We start from the raw sequence: 16,416 nt of genomic DNA on the forward strand, positions 1-16,416 counted from the left end.
TCTTGAATGGGATTGTGCTGAAACTTTTAATTTCCCGTCAGGGATTAATAAAGCATGTCTGATTCTGATTCCGATTAAAGTTGTTTATACGGCCACCCTCAGTGTGACCAGTATGGCTGTTGACCAAGTATGCCTTGCATTCACTTGTGTGTGTGTGTGTGTGTGTGTGTGTGTGTGTGTGTGTGTGTGTGTCTGATTCTGATTCCGATTAAAGTTGTTTATACGGCCACCCTCAGTGTGACCAGTATGGCTGTTGACCAAGTATGCCTTGCATTCACTTGTGTGTGTGTGTGTGTGTGTGTGTGTGTGTGTGTGTGTGTGTGTGTGTGTGTGTGTGTGTGTGTGTGTGTGTACAAACCGCATATATTATGTGACTAGGCCGGTACGCAAGTGCAGTGTCTTTAAGGTTTATTGGCGCTCTGTACTTTTTGAAACCGATGCCGATAACTTTGAAACCTACACCGATAATTTCCGATATTACGTTTTAAAGCATTCATTGGCCGATAATATCGGACATCTTTAGTCTTTGGTATGACTTGGCCGGGGTTTGAACTCATGACATCCCAGTCTTAGGGCGGACACTCTAACCCAGGGGTCTCAAACTCAATATACCTGGGGGCCACTGGATGCAGAGTCTGGGTGAGGCTGGGCCGCAAGAAAAGATTTCTTTAAAAAAAATGTTGCATACTCCTCAGCTTGTCTAGTTGTATAATGACGTTTCAAATTGTATCCAACTTTCTCTGTGCAAATAAGACACGTCGGGGTGCCCCTTTGCTCAACAAAGAAATATTGCATCTCCCACTTTTCCTGGAATATTCTTTGCTCATCACTAACCTTTTTCTTCACTGCAGGCTTTGAAAAAGACATGTTTGGGGTTGTGGAATATATTTGTATTTAGCCCATGTGTGTCGTTCCGCTTTTCCTCCCTACAGCAACACGGCGAGGGCAAAAAAGTGACTGCTCCCGGAGTGTTATCCGGCGTCATATAGAAATATATGTAGTGTTCATCGTGTGAGGCAATGCAAATAAAACAATTAAAAAAACAAAAAATAACGGTTATGTCATGTCTTTGTGATCATGTTTTGTTTGGTTGTGTTAGATTACTTCAAGACTCCATTAGTTCCTGTTGTTTCACTCCATTGTTTTGTTTCCATGCCTACCAATCAGTTCACCTGTCCTCACGACTCACGCACCTGATTCATTTGAACTCACGCACCTCTTTTCAAGCACTATTTAAGCCTGTAGTTGCCAGGCAGTCAACCTGGCGACCTCACCTTCTACTCACCCTCTACACACCCTTGATACCTGAATGATTGCTCACTTCTTGCCATAGATTCATGCTTTTCACATCACAGTAAGTGTTTTCGTTTTTGTCGTCCATAGTTCTGCCACTGCGGGTTTTTGTTTTCAGAGCTAGGTTTTGAACCTCTGCTGAGACCACCTTTTGTTTGTTCCTTTTTTTTAGTTAATAATTAAAAGATGTCGTTTTTTAGTTAATAATTAAAAGATGTCGTTACCTTCACAAACCACACCAAAGTCCAAGTCATGACAGGTTTGAATTGGTGCTGTTTATTGGGTACTGTTATTACTGTCGCCAGGCACGTGAGAAAACCCTCGTTTCCACTGCAACGTCTCCGACGCTTTCACTCATTTGCTGCTTTTCCACTAACGCAGGGGTAGGCAACCCAGAACGTTGAAAGAGCCATTCACGCTGTTAAGCGCCATTCAAATAAAACTAGCGGGCCGCATTACCATTAAACTTTCATATTAAGTTTGGGGTTATGTTCTGTTTTGCTTAAGACTCCATTGTTTCCTGTTTTTGCATTCCTTGTTTGCTTTGTTGTCATGCCAACCCATTAATTTTCACCTGTCCCCATGTCACGCACCTGTTTTCAATCACTGTAGTATTATTTAAGCCACAGTTGCCAGGTAGTCAGCCTGGCGACATCATCATCTATCACCCTTGACAACCCCATGCTGCCTTTTTTTAATACCCTTTTCTCGGTCACAGTAAGTGTTTTCGTTTGAGTTGTTCATAGTTCTGCCGTTGTGCAAGTTTTAGTGTATGTCCATAGTTTTGCCTTAGCGCAAGTTTTGTTTTCACAGCCAAGTTTTTGTACCTCGTTGTGAGCGCCTTTTGTTTGTTCCTGTGTTGATTTAAGATTAAATAATGTTCGTACCTTCGACTGCTGTCCGATCCTGTCGCTTTGCACCTCGGGAAAACAATCCAAGTCCTAGTCATGACAAGGGCCACTGTGCAAAGAAGCAAAAGATGATGAAGTGAACATGAGTTCGTAGATTTACAGCAGGGGTCACCAACACTGTGCCCGCGGGCACCAGGTAGCCCGTAAGGACCAGATGAGTCGCCCGCTGGCCTGTTCTTAAAATAGCTCAAATAGCAGCACTTACCTCTATTTTTTAAATTTTATTTAGTTACTAGCCAGCTGGTTTCGCTTTGCTCGACATTTTTAATTCTAAGAGACAAATTTGAAAATCCAAGAAAAAATGTTAAAGACTTGGTCTTCACTTGTTTGAATAAATTATTATTTTTTTTTTTTTTACTTTGCTTCTTATAGCTTTCAGAAAGACAATTTTAGAGAAAAAATACAACCTTTAAAATGATTTTTAAACACATAAACCTTTATACGTTTTAAATTCCTTCCTCTTCTTTCCTGACAATTTAAATCGATGTTCAAGTAAATAAATGTGTTTATTGTAAAGAATAATAAGTCGTTTTTTATTTAATTCTTCATTTTAGCTTCTGTTTTTTTGACGAAGAATATTTGTGAAATGTTTCTTCAAACTTATTATGATAAAATTCCCCAAAAATATTCTGGCAAATCTAGAAAATATTTAGAATCAAATTTAAATCTTATTTAAAAGTCTTTTGAATTTCTTTTAAAAAATGTTGTTCTGGAAAATCTAGAAGAAATAATGATTTGTCTTTGTTAGAAATATAGCTTGGTCCTATTTGTTATATATTCTAACAAAATGCAGATTGGATTTTAACCTATTTAAAACATGTCATCAAAATTCTAAAATTAATCTTAATCAGGAAAAATTACTAATGATGTTCCATAAATTATTTTTTTAATTTTTTCAAAAAGATTCAAATTAGCTAGTTTTTCTCTTCTTTTTTTCAGTTGAATTTTGAATTTTAAAGAGTCAATATTGAAGATAAACTATGTTTCAAAATTCAATTTTCATTTTTTTCCTGTTATCTCTTTTAAACTGTTCAATTAAGTGTTTTTTTTCATCATTTATTCTCTACAAGAAACCTTCCGTAAAAGGGAAAAAAATGTACGACGGAATGACAAACAAAAATACCATTGTTTTTATATATATTTATTTATTAAAGGTTAATTGAGCAAATTGGCTATTCCTAGCAATTGATTTAAGTGTGTATCAAACTGGTAGCCCTTCGCATTAATCAGCACCCAAGAAGTAGCTCTTGGTTTCAAAAAGGTTTGTGACCCCTGGTTTACAGTGATAAGGTAGTTCCAGGTTGTTGTTTTTTTTACAGCAACAAGTCTGACACTCATCATTCGATTGTCAGCCTGGGGGAAGAAACTCTCCTAATGACGGGTTGTTGTTTCTTATTTAGGTCAATACGGCATAGTGCTAGTGTGCCTATTCAAATGGCCTCCTTCCAAACATTACCACACTGCTGCCGAACGGCGTCAACAGTTAAAACGCCGCAGTCAGACAGAGACCCCGCCAGTCAGAAGAGACACTCCTGCGATATAATGAGCTCGCCGGGATCCCGGCACTCTCTTCGCTCCTCACTCCATCATTCAAGTGAAGCTCTCATCCGGCGGGGGGGAAGGCGCACAAACAATTAGCCGGGACAAGCCGTTTGCGGATTATGTGCTCGAGCGACGCAATCAGGCGGCGGCGGTTAAAAGAAGGCGCTTCGGCGGTGCCAGTCGGCCACTTAGAGCAGGGATGGCGGGTCAGTGGTCCTGACAGTCTTAACAAGATGACAGAATGTATAAAGCACCGCTGTTAAAGAAGATAGTTACCTGCCGCGGAGCTCTGGTAATAAGGCCACATGGGGCTTCTTCCATATTCCCTCTGTATTTGTTTGCTTTCGCCTTATCTTCTTTTGTTGCGCCTCTTGTTTCTCGCCGTAATGGTCGGCGCCGGAGGAAATTCTGCAGTCCCCTTTGATCTCGCCGCGGCTCGGATAATTTTCTGACGGATGTGGCATGGAAGCCCATGTCTGTTGTGTTCTCCTTCTGTGATGCCCGTTTTTTTATCCCGCCTTTTAAGTTGAGCGCAACATTTTTGTCGCCGGCGTGGACAGAGGCAGTCCCGCCAAAAGAGTAGTGCATCGGGGTGGGAGGTTTAGGGGTACGAGCCCCCAGGGGAAACTGAACATAGCCTTCTGTGTAAACTGATTTATTTTTGTTTCAGTTTTTTGGTTGCCTAGCAACCTGTCCAGTGCTAGGCCATGTCCACACAAATAAGGATGTTTTACAAAACACATAAGGGTGCTCAGAAAAATGGATTTCCATTTCCATCACAATTTTTATTTACAAACCCCGTTTCCATATGAGTTGGGAGATTGTGTTAGATGTAAATAAAAACAGAATACAATGATTTGCAAATCCTTTTCAACCCATATTCAGTTGAATGCACTACAAAGACAAGATATTTGATGTTCAAACTCATAAACTTTATTTTATTTTTGCAAATAATAATTAACTTGGAATTTCATGGCTGCAACACGTGCCAAAGTAGTGGGGAAAGGGCATGTTCACCACTGTTACATCACCTTTTCTTTTAACAACCCTCAGTAAACTGAGGAAACTAATTGTTGAAGCTTTGAAAGTGGAATTATTTCCCATTCTTGTTTTATGTAGAGCTTCAGTCGTTCAACAGTCTGGGGTCTCCGTTGTCATATTTTACGCTTCATAATGCACCACACATTTTCCATTGGAGACAGGTCTGGACTGCAGGCGGGCCAGGAAAGTACCGGCACTCCTTTTTTACGAAGCCACGCTGTTGTAACACGTGCTGAATGTGGCTTGGCATTGTCTTGCTGAAATAAGCAGGGTCGTCCCTGAAAAAGACAGCGCTTAGATGGCAGCATATGTTGTCCCAAAACCTGTATGTACCTTTCAGCATTAATGTTGCCTTCACAGATGTGTAAGTTACCCATGCCTTGGGCACTAATGCACCCCCATACCATCACAGATACTGGCTTTTGAACTTTGCGTCGATAACAGTCTGGATGGTTTGCTTCCCCTTAGGTCCGGATGACACCATGTCGAATATTTCCAAAAACAATTTAAAATGTGGACTCGTCAGACCACAGAACATTTTTCCACTTTGCATCAGTCCGTCTTAGATGATCTCAAGCCCAGAAAAGCTGGCGGCGTTTCCGGATGTTGTTGATAAATGGCTTTCGCTTTGCATAGTTCGGTTTTAAATTATTTTATAATCTTCAATCTTAAATAATACATTTGTGGATTAAAATTATGAAATAGTTAGTATTGATATTATCATTATTATTTATACTTTTTGTAATTTTTTTTTGAGTATTGTATTTCTATGATTTCTCAATAGTATTACACTGCAGGGGTTCTTAATAATGATAATATTACTTATTATTATTATTGTCTATTGTGAGTGAACTGTGGTGCTGAATTTCCCCCAGGGATCAATAAAGTCTATTCTATTCTATTTTAACCTCGGGGGCCCAACTTTTCCACCACAAAGGGTCCAAGGGCCCCACTCAAATATTAAAATGAATTATTAGTCTTGATTTCAATCATATTAAATAATGACATCCAACCTACAGTTTACAACCTTGTCAAATGATTTTAAACCATGTGTTTAATAATTATTAGTTCATTATTATATATTTAATACATACAATTTAGGCTTAGGTCAGGCTGATTAGAAAATAAACACTCACCAAATATACTGCATAAGAAGTAATGACTGACAAAAAATGTACATACGAATATGTGCTGCTAAAATAAACTAAATTGATAACAGTTGTTTATTAACTAAACTGTCAATAGTAGCTTCACTACTTTAGTCATAATTTTTGCGCTTAAGAAACTTTGATGACCTTTTTCCGTTTGAGATTGTCGTGCCTGCCACAAGTGGTGGAAAAGTGTATTACAACACTGCTACGACCCATACGGACCACATCTGAGAAACAAATATCAAGACCCATTATTGGGCCCGACCCTATGGTTAAGAAACACTGTTATACAGTATTGTTAAGCTTGGATTGGGTTGGAGTTGGGTTTGCTGAAATTTCTTTCATTAGGCTGGGTAAAATTTTTGTCAATAAAATTTAAAAATACATTTAAAAAAAATATGTTTTTGCGGCCAACACTGTCTGTCGTGCGTCACCAGCCAAGAGGGGCCTTTGTAATCTGTAAACCCTAATTTATTGCTCTTAATTGCCTGAACGTCGTAAATTAATTTCCGCAAAGGTAGGACTTGATTAATTATAAATCCAATATTTTCATAGCCGTAAAACATAACAAACCTGTTTAAGATCTTTTAAATATGCTTTTTGATGTTATCAGAACCCTCTCAACATGAAATCCAATATACTAACGCTGCCTGATCCTCAGCCAATCACAGCCCACGAGACTCAACACTGCACTCTGATTGGTTTGATCTCATGTAGTCGTAATAATATTACAGCTGGGAATATTTGGGCACCTCACGATTTAAATCAGAATTATTCTCACAATGTATTCCTTGGTATAATAATTATAATAAAACCTTTTCAAATCAGGTTGCAGGTTACAGAACCTCCTTTTGATTGCAGACATATGACTTATACAAGTCTTTTTAAAATGTATTCTTGAAATTAGAATTTTTTTTTTAACAAACCCAGTTTTCTTTTAAGTATAATAGAAATTGATCAGAGCTGTTTATCTATTTTAAGGGGGAATGCAGTTAATCATAGGGCTGGCACCCAATGTTATTAAAAATGTACGGATTTTGAATCAGAAATCGTTTTGAATCGAGAATTTAACCTGAATCGAATTGTTACCCCCAAGAATCAAATCAAAGACCCTATATATGTATATATATATATATATATATATAGAGAGAGAGAGAGATGTGCATATATATATACATATATATGTGTGTGTGTGTATATATATATATGTGTGTGTGTGTGTATATATATTTATTTATATATGTGTGTGTGTGTGTGTGTGTGTATATATATATATATATAATGTTTATTATTATTATTTTTCCCCCCTCTATTTATAAAAATTATGAATTGATGTAGAATTGGAATAAAGAATAATTGCGATTCAATTTGAATCCATTTTTTGACCACATATTTTTTGTTCATTTAAGCATTGTACCGCTTAAAAATGCTTAATTTATGCCAAAAATACATCAATTTGTACATCTAATATTTGACTATGTTAAACAGATGCATTATAATGCGCAGTCACTACTAACTTTTTTTCTGCCTTCTGATTGGTCAAAATCCAAATGCCTGCCCGCAAATGGCCTTTTATATGGACATGTAGATTGTTTTCAACACTGGAATGTGTTTTTCATTTTGAAAATATCTGTGTTTGTACGCATATGGCCTTAGTAAGCTGGGATAGGCTCCAGCTCACCCTGAAAAAAAACATTACCATAGATAAGCATTACTTAAGCATTACTACATTACATAGATAAGCATCATCACATTAATGGAGAACATTATCACAATTTCAAAAGGGTTAAAAACAATAAAAATCAGTTCCCAGTGGCTTGTTGTATTTTTTGAAGTTTTTTTCAAAATTTTACTGGTCCCGGAATATCCCTAAATAAAGCTTTAAAGTGCCTTATTTTCGCTATCTTCGAAACCACTATCCATATCCCTGTGACGTCATACAGTGCTGCCAATACAAACAACATGGCGGTTACCACAGCAAGATATAGCGACATTAGCTCGGATTCAGACTCGGATTTCAGCGACTTAAGCGATTCAACAGATTACGCATGTATTGAAACAGATGGTCGGAGTATGGAGGCAGATAGCGAAAACGAAATTGAAGAAAAAATTGAAGCTATTGAGTGAATAGCTACTGACGCTATTCGGCCATAGCGTGGGTGTACCTAATGAAGTGGCCCATAGCATGGCTGCCTTATTAGCATCGCCGGTAAAATGTGCGGACTAAACGATCAGGACTTTCGCATCTTGTGACACTGGAGCAACTTAAATCCGTCGATTGGTAAGTGTTTGTTTCTCATTAAATGTGGGTATCTAATTTCAAATGTACATACAGCTAGCGTAAATAGCATGTTAGCATCGATTAGCATAGCATGTTAGCATCGATTAGCTGGCAGTCATGCCGTGACCAAATATGTCTGATTAGCACATTAGTCAACAACATCAACAAAACTCACCTTTTTGATTTCGTTGACTTAATCGTTGCAAATGCATCTGCAGGTTATCCATACATCTCTGTGCCATGTCTGTCTTAGCATCGCCGGTCAAATGTGAAGACACTCTGGTACATTCAATGGGGGTCTGGCGGCAGATTTCTTGCCAGTGGTGCAACTTGAATCCCTCCCTGTTAGTGTTGTTACACCCTCCGACAACACACCGACGAGGCATGATGTCTCCAAGGTTAAAAAAATAGTCGAAAAAACGGAAAATAACAGAGCTGAGACCCGGTGTTTGCGATGTGAAAATGAATAAGGCCGGTGTGTTACCTCGGTGACGTCACATTCTGATGTCATCGCTAAAAGACCGCTTGAGATGGTCTCCTGTGGACGGGACTCTCGCTGCTGTCTTGGATCCGCTTGAACTGAACTCTCGCGGCTGTGTTGGAGCCACTATGGATTGAACTTTCACAGTATCATGTTAGACCCGCTCGACATCCATTGCTTTCGGTCCCCTAGAGGGGGGGTTTGCCCACATCTGAGGTCCTCTCCAAGGTTTCTCATAGTCAGCATTGTCACTGGCGTCCCACTGGATGTGAATTCTCCCTGCCCACTGGGTGTGAGTTTTCCTTGCCCTTTTGTGGGTTCTTCCGAGGATGTTGTAGTCGTAATGATTTGTGCAGTCCTTTGAGACATTTGTGATTTGGGGCTATATAAATAAACATTGATTGATTGACATTGATTGATAAACAGAAAGGCGTTTAATTTGCCAAAATTCACCCATTTAGAGTTCGGAAATCGGTTAAAAAAATACATGGTCTTTTTTCTGCAACATCAAGGTATATATTGACGCTTACATAGGTCTGCTGATAAGGTTCCCCTTTAATTCTTTTTTTAACATTTCAATGGAGCTCCAATGGGGACACCATTTTTGTATCCAATGAGTTCCAGAAGAGATGGATGTCTCTTTCCAGTGAGATTCAAGACATTAAAGAAAGTCTTCTGTGCATCCACCAATATGCCAATGAAGACTTTTGACTTTGTATACGTCAGCCTTCATAGCGTTTGTTCTTTCAACTTGCTAAATTAAATGGAGGGAGTCCAGTCAAGCACCAGGTTGAGACCCTGCAGGACCCTCTTGTGGCTCCGTGCAATTTACATGTTGAGTGTTTGCATCCCACACCTTCTTGTGTTCATGCATTCACATCAGAGGTGTGGGCCAATGATACAAACAAGTTCCTGTGTTGTGCCAAGTCGCAAGTTGTCTGCTTTGGTTTTGTTGGACAATGTGTTGATTTGAGTTGTTTGGATTTTCGTCAACAGCTACCTCAACCCTCAACTCCCAGCTCCAACACCTGCAGCAGCTCCAGCAGATGCACCACCATCACCAGCAGCAGCAGCAGCAACATCAACATCAACAACATCAACAACACCCACATCAGCACCACCATCACCAACACTCCCAGAACCAAGTGTCATCCCAACATCACATGACCCCACCCAGCCAGCAGCAGTGCTCCGTCCCGTCTCCAGGCTCCGCATGCTCCTCGGCCTCCGGGCAGCCACAGCAGTCGCCGCCGCACCGGCCGAACCACTCGCCTGCCCGAAGCCTTCCCTCGCCAGTCACCCCGCCCATGCCTTTGCCGGTAAGTAAACTACGATCAAATGTGTCATTTTCTTCTTTTCACAAATATTTTGCCTGTTTTATCGTGGTTTTACTTTGTACTTACTGTAAGCAGGAAAAACAGCACTAACTCCCAACTAAGCTGCCAGTGTTTTTTAACCGTGAAATTTAGGGTTGTATTTTTTCCGATGTAGAACAGTAAATTGAAAAATAGTACCATGTTTTTTTTTTGTAGTAAAAAACTGGCAGCTCAGTTGCCAGAATTTTACAGTAAAACAGTGGTACCGTTTTTACATTTGGAGTACTTTGTGTTGTGCTATAGTACATACAACACAGAATTGTGCATGTTTTGACACATTTTCACACTAACAGCGCCATCATGTGGTGCGTTATAGTACATACAACACAGTACTGTGCATGTTTTGACACATTTTCACCCTACTTAGGCCACCATGTGGTGTGTTATGGCACATTCTACACATTATTTTGCGTGTTTTACTACATTTTCACAACAGCGCCATCATGTGGTGTGTTATAGCACATACAACACAGTAGCGTGCTGTTTTGACACATTTTCACCCTAATAAGGCCACCATGTGGTTTGTTATAGCACCTACAACTCAGTAATGTTTGTGTTTTGACACATTTTCACCCTAAAAGCGCCATCGTGTTGTGTGTTATAGCACATTCAACACAGTATTGTGCGTGTTTTACTACATTTTCACACTAACAGCGCCATCATGTGGTGTGTTATAGCACCTACAACTCAGTAATGTTTGTGTTTTGACACATTTTCACCCTAAAAGCGCCATCGTGTGGTGTGTTATAGCACCTACAACTCAGCAATGTTTGTGTTTTGACACATTTTCACCCTAAAAGCGCCATCGTGTGGTGTTATGGCACATTCAACACCGTATTGTGCGTGTTTTACTACATTTTCACACTAACAGCGCCATCATGTGGTGTGTTATAGCACATACAACACAGTAGCGTGCGTGTTTTGACACATTTTCACCCTAATAAGGCCACCATGTGGTTTGTTATAGCACCTACAACTCAGTAATGTTTGTGTTTTGACACATTTTCACCCTAAAAGCGCCATCGTGTGGTGTGTTATAGCACATTCAACACAGTATTGTGCATGTTTTACTACATTTTCACACTAACAGCGCCATCATGTGGTGTGTTATAGCACATACAACACAGTATTGTGCATGTTTTGACACATTTCCACCCTATCAGCGCCATCATGAGGTGTGTTATAGCACATACAACAAAGTATTGTGCGTTATTTGACAAATTTTCACCCTAATAGCCCCATCTTATGGTGTGTTATCACACATACAACAAAGTATTGTGCGTGATTTGACACATCCATCCATCCATCCATTTTCTACCGCTTATTCCCTTTTGGGGTCGCGGAGGCGCTGGCGCCTATCTCAGCTACAATCGGGCGGAAGGCGGGGTACACCCTGGACAAGTCGCCACCTCATCGCAGCGTGTTTTGACTACATTTTCACACTAACAGCGCCATCATGAGGTGTGCTATAGCACATACAACACAGTATTGTGCGTGTTTTGACACATTTTCAACCTAACAGCGCCATCATGATGTGTGGTATAGCACATACAGTATTGTGCATGTTTTAATAGATTTTCACCCTAGCAGCGCCATCCTGTGACGTGTTATAGCACATACAACACAGTAGCTTATTAGTTTATTAAGGATCCCCATTAGTCTACACCGCAGTGGAGACTATTCTTCCTGGGGTCCAGCGAGCGTGTTTTGACACATTTTCACTTTAACAGCGCCATCGTGTGGCGTGTTATAGCACCTACAACACAACATTGTGCGTGTTTTGACACATTTTCAACCTAACAACGCCATCATCCATCCATCCATTTTCTACTGCTTATTCCCTTTTGGGGTCGCGGGGGGCGCTGGCGCCTATCTCAGCTACAATCGGGCGGAAGGCGGGGTACACCCTGGACAAGTCGCCACCTCATCGCAGGGCCACAACGCCATCATGAGGTGTGTTATAGTACATACAACACAGTAGGGTGAGCGTTTTGACACATTTTCACCCTAGTAGCACCATCGTGTGGTGCGTTATAGCACCTACAACACAACATTGTGCGTGTTTTGACACATTTTCAACCTAACAACGCCATCATCCATCCATCCATTTTCTACTGCTTATTCCCTTTTGGGGTCGCGGGGGGCGCTGGCGCCTATCTCAGCTACAATCGGGCGGAAGGCGGGGTACACCCTGGACAAGTCGCCATCTCATCGCAGGGCCACAACGCCATCATGAGGTGTGTTATAGTACATACAACACAGTAGGGTGAGCGTTTTGACACATTTTCACCCTAGTAGCACCATCGTGTGGTGCGTTATAGCACCTACAACACAACATTGTGCGTGTTTTGACACATTTTCAACCCAACAACGCTATCATGTGGTGTGTTATAGTACATACAACACAGTAGGGTGAGTGTTTTGACACATTTTCACCCTAGTAGCACCATCGTGTGGCGTGTTATAGCACCTACAACACAACATTGTGCGTGTTTTGACACATTTTCAACCTAACACCCTCATGAGGTGTGTTATAGAACATACAACACAGTAGGGTGAGTGTTTTGACACATTTTCACCCTAGTAGCACCATTGTGTGGCGCGTTATAGCACCTACAACACTGTAGGCTGCGTGTTTTAACACATATTACCATAACAGCGCCATCATGTGGTGTGTTATAGCAAATACAACACAGTATTGTGCGTGTTTGGACACATTTTCACCTTAACAGCGCCATCTTGTGGCGTGTAATAGCACATACAACACAGTATTGTGCGTGTTTTAAAACATTTTCACCTTAACAGCGCCATCTTGTGGCGTGTAATAGCACATACAACACAGTATTGTGCGTGTTTGGACACATTTTCACCTTAACAGCGCCATCTTGTGGCGTGTAATAGCACATACAACACAGTATTGTGCGTGTTTTGACACATTTTCACCTTAACAGTGCCATCTTGTGGCGTGTAATAGCACATACAACACAGTATTGTGCGTGTTTTGACACATTTTCACCTTAACAGTGCCATCTTGTGGCGTGTAATAGCAAATACAACACAGTATTGTGCGTGTTTTGACACATTTTCACCGTTTTTGTGTCTAGTGGTTCAAGAATACAACAGTTACACCATCGAGTGTCCTTATTTCACATTACTGTATTTAACTTTGATGACGTTAATGCGCTATACAAATCCCACTAATTATTCATATCACTGTAAATGATTAATGCTGTTATTATTGTGTATTGCATATGTGAGGTAGGACAATCTGAATCTCTGCAGGTCATCTCCCCGGGTTGCTTTCCAGTCGTTATCGTCCTCTTAATCTTTGCTTCCTACTGGAGCGCCTCTTTAGTCACTTTGTCCGTCCATCCATCTGGACCCTCCCTGTCCGTCTGGCCGTCAGCGCGTGATGATAATAGCCTATTTGATATCCCTGTGCTTTCATTTCTGCTGCAGACCGGCCAGGGTCGCCTCGCTGTCCCTGGTCACATTCATCAGCGTCAGATCCCTTATTGGGTTGTGTTGCAACCTTCTTTATGGCGAAGATGCGTCGGGCTATTTGTCCCCCCACCCCCCCCCCACCCCCATCCTCAAAGCCCGCCCGCTTCCCCTCCAGCCCCTCGATGCCTTTTTTCGGCCCCGTCACGGCCTACAGAGTCTCAGCAGGAAAAACAGCCTTTGGATTTAATGGGCTCCAAAGACACTGTCCTGTCTGACAATGAGCAAAGACCGTAGACAACATTTACACAGCATGTAACGCTTGTGTGAGAGGTAGAAGCCACTCTTGTGACGACGCCTTTTATCCCGAAAATATCTTCCAGAATAAGCGGCGAAAGCGATTACAGTGACCTCCCCAAAAAGGGGCTGAGGGGGAAGGCGGTATCATTAAGATATTGCCTCAATCAAATAGGATTACCAAAATGTGCGCGTGAAAGAGCAAGAAGGCACATAAAGGGTTTACTTTTCTCCGGGTCAGTGCTGGCCTTGGTGGAGCGCCTGCCTTGCCCAAGGACAGGCTACGGCCTGTGGCCACCGCTCAATAGGATTTCAACGGTCAGCGTCGGTGATTGGATGGCATTAAAAACCTCTGTGGTTCATTTTTGAAACACACACTGTCACATTGTCACAGGAGTGTGTTGTTACCTATACCAAGAGAGAAAAAAACTAAACTAACAAAATAAATAAACATTAAATAAAGGCCTACTGAAAGCCACTACTACCGACCACGCAGTCTGATAGTTTACATATCAATGATGAAATATTAACATTGCAACACATGCCGATACGGCCGGGTTAGTTTACTAAATTGCAATTTTAAATTTCGCGCCAAGGTATTCTGCTGAAACGTCGCGGTATGATGAGGCGTGCGCGTGACGTCACCGTTCCCAGCTATAAGTCGTCTGTTTTCATAGCATAATTCCACAGTATTCCGGACATCTGTGTTGCTGAATCTTTTGCACTTTGTTCAATGAATAATGGAGACGTCAAAGAAGAAGGCTGTTGGTGGGAAGGGGTGTATTGCGGCCGCCTTTAGCAACACAAACACAGCCGGTGTTTCATTGTTTACATTCCCGAAAGGCACATAAAGGGTTTACTTTTACTTTTCTCCGGGTCAGTGCTGGCCTTGGTGGAGCGCCTGCCTTGCCCAAGGACAGGCTACGGCCTGTGGCCACCGCTCAATAGGATTTCAACGGCCAGCGTCGGTGATTGGATGGCATTAAAAACCTCTGTGGTTCATTTTTGAAACACACACTGTCACATTGTCACAGGAGTGTGTTGTTACCTATTACAAGAGAGAAAAAAACTGAACTAGCAAAATAAATAAACATTAAATAAAGCCGGGTTTCTTAAAGGCCTACTGAAAGCCACTACTACCGACCACGCAGTCTGATAGTTTATATATCAATGATGAAATATTAACATTGCAACACATGCCAATACAGCCGGGTTAGTTTACTAAATTGCAATTTTAAATTTCGCGCCAAAGTATTCTGCTGAAACGTCGCTGTATGATGAGGCGTGCGCGTGACGTCACCGTTCCCAGCTATAAGTCGTCTGTTTTCATAGCATAATTCCACAGTATTCCGGACATCTGTGTTGCTGAATCTTTTCACTTTGTTCAATGAATAATGGAGACGTCAAAGAAGAAGGGTGTTGGTGGGAAGGGGTGTATTGCAGCCGCCTTTAGCAACACAAACACAGCCGGTGTTTCATCGTTTACATTCCCGAAAGGCACATAAAGGGTTTACTTTTACTTTTCTCCGGGTCAGTGCTGGCCTTGGTGGAGCGCCTGCCTCACCCAAGGACAGGCTACAGCCTGTGGCCACCGCTCAATAGGATTTCTACGGCCAGCGTCGGTGATTGGATGGCATTAAAAACCTCTGTGGTTCATTTTTGAAACACACACTTGAATTGTCATAGTAGTGTGTTGTTACCTATACCAAGAGAGAAAAAAACTAAACTAGCAAAAAAAAAAAACATTAAATAAAGCCGGGTCTCTTAAAGGCCTACTGAAAGCCACTACTACCGACCACGCAGTCTGATAGTTTGTATATCAATGATGAAATATTAACATTGCAACACATGCCAATACGGCCTTTTAAGTTTACTAAATTGCAATTTTAAATGTCGCGCCAAAGTATCGTGCTGAAACGTCACGGTATGATGATGCGTGCGGGCGACGTCACACATTGTAAAGGACAATTTGTTCAAGCACCATTCCCAGCTATAAGTCTGTTTTCATCGCATAATTCCACAGTATTCTGGACACCTCTGTTGCTGAAATTTTTGCAATTTGTTCAATGAATACTGGAGACGTCAAAGAAGAAAGCTGTAGGCGGGAAGCGGTATACTGCGGCCGCCTTTAGCAACACAAACACAGCCGGTGTTTCATTGTTTACATTCCCAAAAGATGTCGGTGAAGCTTTACTATGGAACAGAGCGGTGAAGCGAACACGTTTGGATTGGACCACACACACAAAGTACAGTGTATTATGCAGCGATCATTTCGAAAGATCGTGTTTCGAAGAGGGTCACTTGTGAAAGGCAGATATGGGCGTCGCCACCACCCGTCGACTGGTGCTGAAGAAAGGTGCGGGGCCGACCTTCAGGTTGTACAGGTACGACCATATAATCTCACTAAAACACTAGTAACACAATAAGCAGATAAGGGATTTTCCAGAATTATCCTAGTAGATTTGTCTAATAACATCTGAATTGCTCCCACTGTATAGTCTTTTTTTTTTTTTTTCTCTTTAGTCCTTCACTCTTACTTTCCTCATCCACGAATCTTTCATCCTCGCTCAAATTGATGGGGAAATCGTCGCTTTCTCGGTCC

At 41.3% G+C, this 16,416-nt stretch overlaps 1 protein-coding gene across 1 annotated transcript in view; it reads left to right on the forward strand.

The window, feature by feature from the left end:
* pou6f2 (POU class 6 homeobox 2) overlaps nt 1–16,416 on the forward strand; it is a 251,573-nt gene that overhangs the window by 136,756 nt on the left and 98,401 nt on the right. Inside the window, exon 5 of the mRNA XM_061921483.1 lies at nt 9,697–10,019. Coding sequence (XP_061777467.1) covers nt 9,697–10,019 — 323 coding nt within the window. The remainder of the gene's footprint in view (nt 1–9,696; nt 10,020–16,416) is intronic.

The sequence above is a fragment of the Nerophis ophidion genome, linkage group LG15, assembly GCF_033978795.1.
Source record: "Nerophis ophidion isolate RoL-2023_Sa linkage group LG15, RoL_Noph_v1.0, whole genome shotgun sequence".
Taxonomy (NCBI): domain Eukaryota; kingdom Metazoa; phylum Chordata; class Actinopteri; order Syngnathiformes; family Syngnathidae; genus Nerophis; species Nerophis ophidion.